Source organism: Cupressus sempervirens, chromosome 8 (genome assembly GCF_028749045.1).
Source record: "Cupressus sempervirens isolate cs-2001-9-10 chromosome 8, ASM2874904v1, whole genome shotgun sequence".
Lineage (NCBI taxonomy): Eukaryota > Viridiplantae > Streptophyta > Pinopsida > Cupressales > Cupressaceae > Cupressus > Cupressus sempervirens.
The window spans coordinates 383,617,164-383,625,453 of NC_143125.1; the positions used below are offsets into that span (position 1 = coordinate 383,617,164).

At 33.4% G+C, this 8,290-nt stretch overlaps 1 protein-coding gene across 2 annotated transcripts in view; it reads left to right on the forward strand.

Annotated features, from left to right (window-relative positions):
- The window catches only part of LOC149542906 (uncharacterized), a 104,595-nt gene extending 100,938 nt beyond the window's left edge, over window positions 1–3,657 (forward strand). For both annotated transcript variants that reach the window (XM_089797820.1, XM_089797821.1), the window contains 5 exons: window positions 2,330–2,404; window positions 2,576–2,697; window positions 2,791–2,866; window positions 3,018–3,077; window positions 3,175–3,657. In XM_089797820.1, the coding sequence (XP_089653946.1) occupies window positions 2,330–2,404; window positions 2,576–2,697; window positions 2,791–2,866; window positions 3,018–3,077; window positions 3,175–3,309 (468 nt within the window). In that variant the 3' untranslated portion in view covers window positions 3,310–3,657. The remainder of the gene's footprint in view (window positions 1–2,329; window positions 2,405–2,575; window positions 2,698–2,790; window positions 2,867–3,017; window positions 3,078–3,174) is intronic.
- Window positions 3,658–8,290: the final 4,633 nt, after the last annotated feature.

An 8,290-nucleotide genomic window follows, 5' to 3' on the forward strand; every position in this document is an offset into this window, starting at 1 on the left:
GGACATCCTGCTATTCACTATTTGCAAATTCGACTATTTATGTTTAATGTTCGATGTTCCAATTCAATGCAATGTTTCAAGTCTTCACTCTTTTACATCTTTACATCCTATATTGCAATACATATTTTCATAACTAACATTTTTAAATACCATATGCATAGATATATACACCCCTCTTGTCCCCTGCCGCCGTCCCCCCACCGTCCCCCTGCCGTCCCCAAATTAAGGCCCCTCTGTCCCCCCGTCCCGGAAACTTGTCCCCCTGTTTCGCCGTCCCCCCCGTCCCCCAGGGTGGTGTAACTATGCAAAACACGCTTTTGTAAATGCAACTCATGACATTTTATCCGGCAAGCATGTGGGAAATACTTACAACCATAGGGCAGCCATATGGAGGTTCATGAAATGCATGATGGTGGGATTTATATTTGCATTCATATGAGGGGAAATGAAGAGTTTACCTTTTCCTTAGAACGGGAGTTTACCCTGACTAGATATGCAAGTAAATGAAACATTGCATATACAACTTAGAGTAGACAGAAGAATAGAAGGAGTGGCATATTATACAAAACTAATACAAATCTAAAAATAAAAATGAAAATATTTACAACAGCACTTAGCAAAAGCAAAACTATATAATTTGCCTTAAGAAAATTACAAGGAAAACTTACCTCTATTAACCAAGAACAAAAGAATAAGTCTCTTTCAAATCTTTGAGAAATCTGAAAATAAATCTAAGAGATTTTGGATTTACATTTGTTAAAGAGAGCAAGACTTGTATAAATTTCGAAGTTCAATCCTCATGAGTAGTCAAGGTTTGAATTTGGACAAGTGTAGATAGTTAGAGAGATAAAATGTACAAAAAATGCAACAACCTTTGACTAAATCAAAGCCATATGCAAATGCAATAAAAAACAGTGTTTAGGGCATCATTCTTAGCTTGAAAATGATGAGAAACAAGCTGAAAATAATAATACATACTGCGTAAGAAGCTCTCTGGAAGGATTTGAATGCATAAAACACTCACAAATGAGCCATTTTTGGCAGAAAACGTGCCCTAGACGGGCTGTTTTTGACCCAAAAACATGTGCTTAATATCGTGCTTTCACTCCCAAAATCGCCATATTGTAGAAATGCCCAAAAATGCCTTATATTTGAGTTCAAAACATGACTTTTTTGAGTGAAAACATGTGCCAAAGGGTTGCCAATACTTGGACGCACATTTAGATAGTGTTTGCATACGAAAATGATGCACAATAACTCTAAGTCCATGCTGAAAGTGAAAAATGGGATTTTTTGAATGAAACGCATGTAAGTAATGTGTTCTTCCTCAAAACATCGCCCTTTGCCCTTAATGAAGGAAAACCCCACTTAAACCTTTATAACTTGAGCTAGACAACTCCGATTTTGACCCAAGTTAGCTCGAAAGGAGTGGAATTCCAAGAGCTATTCACCTAAGGCAAAAACAAGACTAAAAACTATTTACAACATATAAAAACAAAGAAAATACACAAAAGTTTACCAAAAATTGAGTGTTTGTAATCAAAGAAGAAAAACTCTTACTAGCAAACAATTTGGGATTCATTTCGATGGAAACATTCAAAAGAATGCATAGATAGAGCTAGATTAAGTGCACTAACCATGGTTGCTGCTTCAGCTTTTTTGTTCATTTCACAACTTGGAGAAAGAGAGAGAACTTCATAACAAGCACCTAGACTGCAAAAAATGATATGTCAGCACCCTATGGATTGAGCTTGCATTTGGAAACTTTAGAAAAATTTAATTTCTTATATTTCAAGGGAAAGAGGAGTGGACGCACATAGATTGCATTTTGATTATCATCATTTCTCTTACAATTGATCCCTTTTATTGCAGGACTATCCTATTAATGGTTTAATGTGTTGATTAATGTTAATTTTGAAGAAATTATTTCTTTGTTTACTACCAATGAAAGGAGAACCTTAAATCTCCTAATTTTAAAAATCTGCATAAAATGATTAAGAGAAATATAATCACTTCAATAGTGAGTTTCATTATAAAATGCAACAAGTCTGCTGTGACAATTAAAGCTAATCAATAATGCTTTCTTTTGCATCATGTATTTTCTGTTAAATTGTGTTAGCATTTGTCATAAATATTTTGATAATACCTCTATTTGATGTATTTTTATTTCTTTCAGTTGGTAAACATTGTATGCCTTTGGGAACCAGCATTTTCTTAAGCAGACCCTTATGTTACTGTTTAAAAGTAGCCATTATTTCTCAGTTTGAGGTCTCATTCTCTGAGAGGATTTTATTTTTCTGCATAGAAATGATCCTATTTTTATGGACAGGTATCAACGGGGTACTTTCTCTCTGATCTAGGAATGATAATTTGGTTTTATCCATCTTTGGGTGGCATAGAATATGTAAGTATCAACTGGGTATTTTCTCTCTGATCTAGGTATTATAATTTGGTTTTATTCATCTTTGGGTGGCATAGAATATGCAAGTATATGACCACCTATACAACCTGAACATTATTGGAAATTTTAGTGGCTCAACTTTTTGCTTGACCTTCCAAATGAATTTTTATTCAGGTTATGCATCATTTACTATCTATGACTGCAATTGTGCTCTCCTTATTCAGTGGGCATGGGCAAATCTATATCTATCTGGTTCTTTTGTCAGAAAGCACCACACCGAGCATAAATCTGAGATGGTATCTTAGAATTGTTTATAAGCATGAATTTCTGAGAAAGTAGTGGTCCTGGGGGAAAACTTAATCTGTGCAATCTGCATGTTTTTCTTCAAGGTATCTGGACACTGCAGGATTGAAAAACTCGAAGGTCTATGTGATAAATGGAGTTGCAATGTTCTTTGGTTGGCTGGTGAATTCTTCTTTTATAAACTTCTTGTTTAGTTTTTGATTCATGGATTCCTTTGATTGCCAGTTTGTTTCAATGGTGATGGACATATTACTCAGAGGACCTTATTGGCTTGAACATTGATACTTCTCTAATCTGGCTTATGTGATTGCAGGTTGCTAGAATTTTTTTGTTTGTTTACTTTTTCATACATATGTACCTGCATTATGATGAGGTATATGGCAATCTGCCGATTCAATATTATGCCTTTTGTACGCATTATATTAATTTCTCCTTTCCCTAAATTATTCTCTAATTGTCTCTTCTAACAGGTCAAGCTTATCTTCCCTGCTGGATTCTACTTTCTATTTGTGGCACCTCCATTATTGGCATTGATGAACCTATTTTGGTTTGTGAGAATCGCCAAAGGCATGATAAAGACTTTGTCAAAAAGGGCTAAACTATGATCGAATGTACAATTTTTCCATGTCCTCTGATGCAGTTGTGTCACTCTCCACTTTTATTTCCTTTCAGAATCTAGGGTTCTTTGAACCATATACTTCAATAGCTCTGAATGTACATTTGTATCCTATTGACCAACATTGGTCACTCGTGGACTTGATTATTGTTATTTTCTTTCTTCTTCGTCATTTAATCACCATACCATAGCTGTATTATGCTTAGCGCTTGTTAGGTTATTTTTCATTACCACCTTCCGAGGGTAATGGTTCACAAATTGTTGAAGGGAGAATTTGAAATTACGAACATTTTTTTTAGGCATATAATAAATTTGAACAGAAATTTTTCTCCTTTTATATCAGCACAAGATCACTGAGATATATGTGTTTACCTCAAGGGTGCAACTGTTTTTCTTTTCCCAGTAAAGCTGTAAATGTAATGAAGTAACATGGTCGCGTAATGACCGTGAGGCAAATCAAAGAAATAACAGATTTTGTTGCTAAAGGGTCTGCCTACAGTCTATAGTTGTTGCAGAGTTATTCTTGGTTTGTTGGTGACATTGTCTATATCATTTTCTCAAAAAAGTTGTCTACATGTAATTTATCTTAAGAAAATATTGAGCTACAAGCAGCAACTCATTGACTAGTTTGTTTTAACCCTATGCAAAGAGAGCCCGGAGTTATTATGCAACATTAAGTTCAAATATGCCTGTGGCATGTTTCATATCTATTGAAGCAGTTATCATTTAATATTATTTAACTGGATTTAACTTCTATTAAGAATCTTTAAAATAATATTGCGGCGCAGCAAGAAAACAGCATTCACAATGTTACCTCTTGTTCTCTGGTATGCTACAGAATTATTCACTTCCATTTACTGCCTGCACTGTTATATTTGTGCAATTGCATAAGCTAGATGTGTTTCTTTCCAAAACTTGTCAATTTACCGCTTATTCACTTTTATAATCATCTGGTGCGCTATTCACCAACATTATGTTCACTTTTCATGCAAAAATCTGGGTCGTTTTTGCAAAAACGTGGTTAAAAAATGCATGCAAATTGATAGTTTTTGACCTGTGAATGCAAAAAATGACTTCCCCAAATGCATATACATGAATCCCAATGCAAAAAAGTGACTTCAAAATGCATAGAAGTGGATAAAAAACTCAAATTTCTGGGCGTTTTTAGCAAAAACGTGATTTATAAAAGATATGAAATTAAACTTTTTAAACATCTAAAGGCAAAAATAAGTTCTTCAATAGCATATATATGAATCAAAACCTCAAAACAACTATAAGTTAACAAGTGATCAAAACTGTCCCAAATCTGGACATTTAAAAAATAAAATGTGGTTAAAAAATGTAAAAATATGAGTCAATTTTGTCTTGAATATGCAAATCACGAATTTCAAATGCATATATATGCATTAAAAATAAAAAACACCCCTTTGATGGATTTCAAGCTATTATATGGGCAGATCTAAGCATTTTTAAAGAAAAAATGTGTTTTTGAAAAAGAAAAACATCAATTTTTTTTTGTCTTTGAATCTTCAAAAACAGGCTTTTGGGATGCAAATGCATATGTTATAAGCAAAACACACTTTAGAGGTGTATATACATTTTTTAAAAACATGTCTTAAAGTTTTTCCAAGCCCAAACACACCTTTCGGGTGCATTGACATACTTTAATAATATGCATTTTTGATCAAAAACGAGTTTCCAAGATGCATATGCATGTTTTTAAAGCGAAACACACCTTTTGGGTGCTATTACATATTTTTTCAATATGCATAGCTAAGCTTTATGGTTTGATTGCATATTTTAGCAATATACATTTGCATATTTTTTTAATTCACTTACATGCATTTTCATTCAAAATCTCACCTTTTACATGTAATGACATTTTTTTATGAAAAAATGCATGTAGACATGTTTGCACAACTTAAGTGATAAATCAAACACATGCCAATTTAATTTTTGAATTATATATATATAATTAATTATGATATTGTAATATTTAAAAAGTAATATTTTCTAGAGCATTTGATTTAAAACTCACAAATTAAATCAAACCATATAGTTAATATAGTCACTTAACTAAAAAAATCAAAAGATAACTCAACTTTAAAATATAATATAAAGTGAACTTAAGTTTCTTTAAGTGAAAATTAAAAGGATAAAATAACTTAAAACATAACATAAAATGAATTTATATTATATTTTTCAAAAAGTGAATGTCAACTTAAAAATATAACATGATATTTTAAATTTGTGCAGTTGCATCTAAAAGGTCCACTTCTTGGGCAATTAATTGGTCATATCTTTTGATTGTCAACTCCAATTAAGTCCTAAGATAGGTCAAATAGAAGGGAAAATTAAAATCAATGACTTGAACAAAACCAAAGGACTAAACACACACACACACACACACACACACACAAATGAGAAAAAAAGACTTTGAAAGCTTAAAAAGTCAAACATAGGCTTGACAAACAAAAAAATGAAAAAGACTTGATGAAAGCCTTCATTAAATGGATTCATTATAATTATTGGATTTGATTGGTTGATCAATACTAAACAATTTAATAATGAACTAAACTCAGAGAAATGTGAAACTAAGTTGAAAAAGTTTCGTATTGTTACTTGCATTTTGTGGTGACAAAATGTAGGACAACAACATAAACTAATATTGTCTTGTAAAAACAAAGATTAATAAGAGACTTTTCCTCGCTCCAAAGTGGATTTAGCCTTTATTGTGATCCACTATAAATTCAATGTTATTTTTCTCTGATTGTTTGTTTTTCTATTAGTGATTTTGCTCATTTGTTTATTTGCACTTCATAATTTACAATTAGTATTACAGTTTGGTGGTAAAGCTTGTTGGAAATTGGCGAGGAATGTTTAGAATAATTGACAAAGTAGAAATATGGATGAAAGATTGAGTCTAGGTGAAATAATTGCTAAGAAAAATCTTTCACTAACACTAGAACTAGGGAAAGCTAATAAACCTAATTTAATGATGGAGATGAAGAGAAACTAGGCATGAAGGCAAGGGTTACAAATTTTCATTCATTGTTCAATAATGTTCTCTTTAATGTCTCAGCTGAGAAGACAACAAAGAAGTTGTGGAGAAAACTTTCAACCATGTATGCAATGGTTTCAACATTGAATAAGGTTGTTATCATGAATAAACTATACAATCAAAATATGAAAGGAGGGGTTGTGTGAAATCATTGAAATAAATTTTGATACTTTAGTCACCCAATTGAATTCTGTGGGTATAAATTTGGATGATGAAATTAAAACCATTATGCTATTGTGCTCTTTATTAAACAATTGGGAATGAGTGGTGATCACAATTAGAACTTCGATGGCTACTAAGAGTACATTAAAATTTAATGATGTAGGTACTCTTCTTAGTGAAAATATGAGAAGAAATAATTGAGAACCTTCATCCGATGCCTTGGTTGTTGTCCATAGGGGAAGGCCTCAAGATAGAGATAAATAATAATGGGAGGAGACCCACATCTATAAGATTGAAGTGATTAGGCAAAAATGGAAAATGTTTGTTTTGTGGCAAAGTAAGCCCCACTAAAAAGAATGGCTAGTCATACAAAAATGCTCATGAAAAGGTGAAGGACAATGAAGCCAATATTGCATATGACATAGATAGTGTCCTAGTATTACCTACAAGAGATTCATGGGTGTTGGGTTTTGAGGCCTCTTTCCAAGCTAGTCCACGTTGGGAGGCTTTTATAAAACATCAAGGATGATAGTTATGTTCTTAAAGTAAATATCAATTTGATATCTTTAGGCCACATTACACTCAAGGGTGTAACATAAAGTTGTCTTCATATGCTTGGAACCAAGGGCACCTTGATGATTGCAAAGGGTAACACATTAGGTAGTCCATGTGCTAGAGTCACATTGAAATGGAAGCTACAATGGTGATTGTGAAAATCGAGATAAAGCTTTGGAATAAAATGCTTGGTCATATGAGAAAGAGGGGACTTGAAGCTATGCTTAAAAGGGATAGACTTTGAGGGTTGAAATTCACTGATTTGGAGTTCTTGTGAGCATTCATTTTTGGCACGAATATATGGGTCAACTTCTTGAAGATTGGTCATGACTAGAGAACATCTTTGAAGCTTACATGCTTAGATGTTTCCAGTCCTATGGAGGTAACCACTATTGAAGGGGGAAACTATTTTGTTACTTTCTTTATGATTGTTCTAGAAAAGTATGAGCTTATAAGCTAAATAGGAAATCATAGGCGTTTAGGGTAATATCCCCTTCCTAAGCTAGCCTAGCACAAAGAGACTATTAGTTTATTCATGAGATTCACATGGGTTAATGAGTGGGTTTAGGGAATCGTGCATGTGTCAAGAAAAGTAGTTTCTTTGTTTAGATGGGTATAAGGAGCATAACATCCCTTTTCGACACTTTTTTGTATAGTTACTATTTTTTGTAAGTGATGAACACAAGAGTTAATTTCTATTTTAAATAATGTTAGTGAAGCTGGGATTGAATGTTTATCAAGATTTCTTTCCTTCAAGTTGCCTGGAATCTTGGGCCCTCCTTTATTATTTGGCATACCTTGTTAGAGAGTAACCGTCGTATTTTTATGGATGATCTTTGGAGGTTCCTCACTTATGGTGGGAAATTCTCCATTCTTTGGGGGAAATTGTTTTTGCAAAATGTAACATTACTGAGGCCATGGAGCCAGGGGAGGATATTTTCAATAATCACCTAAATATCCCTCCCTCACATGGAATTTGTTGAGTAAGATGTGTAGACATACCTTGTGAAAGATTAATAAGGTGGGGAAGTGGAGTGCACCTCTGCAGGGTGCTTGCAAAATCAACATAGATGGATCCTCCAAAGGAAATTTAGGCCTTGTTGGCATTGGTGGAGTTGGCAGAGATAGTAAGGGGGATGTTTAGTTTGTGTTTTGGGTAAGTGCACAAAGTTGTGGTGCCAAAAGGGGGGTA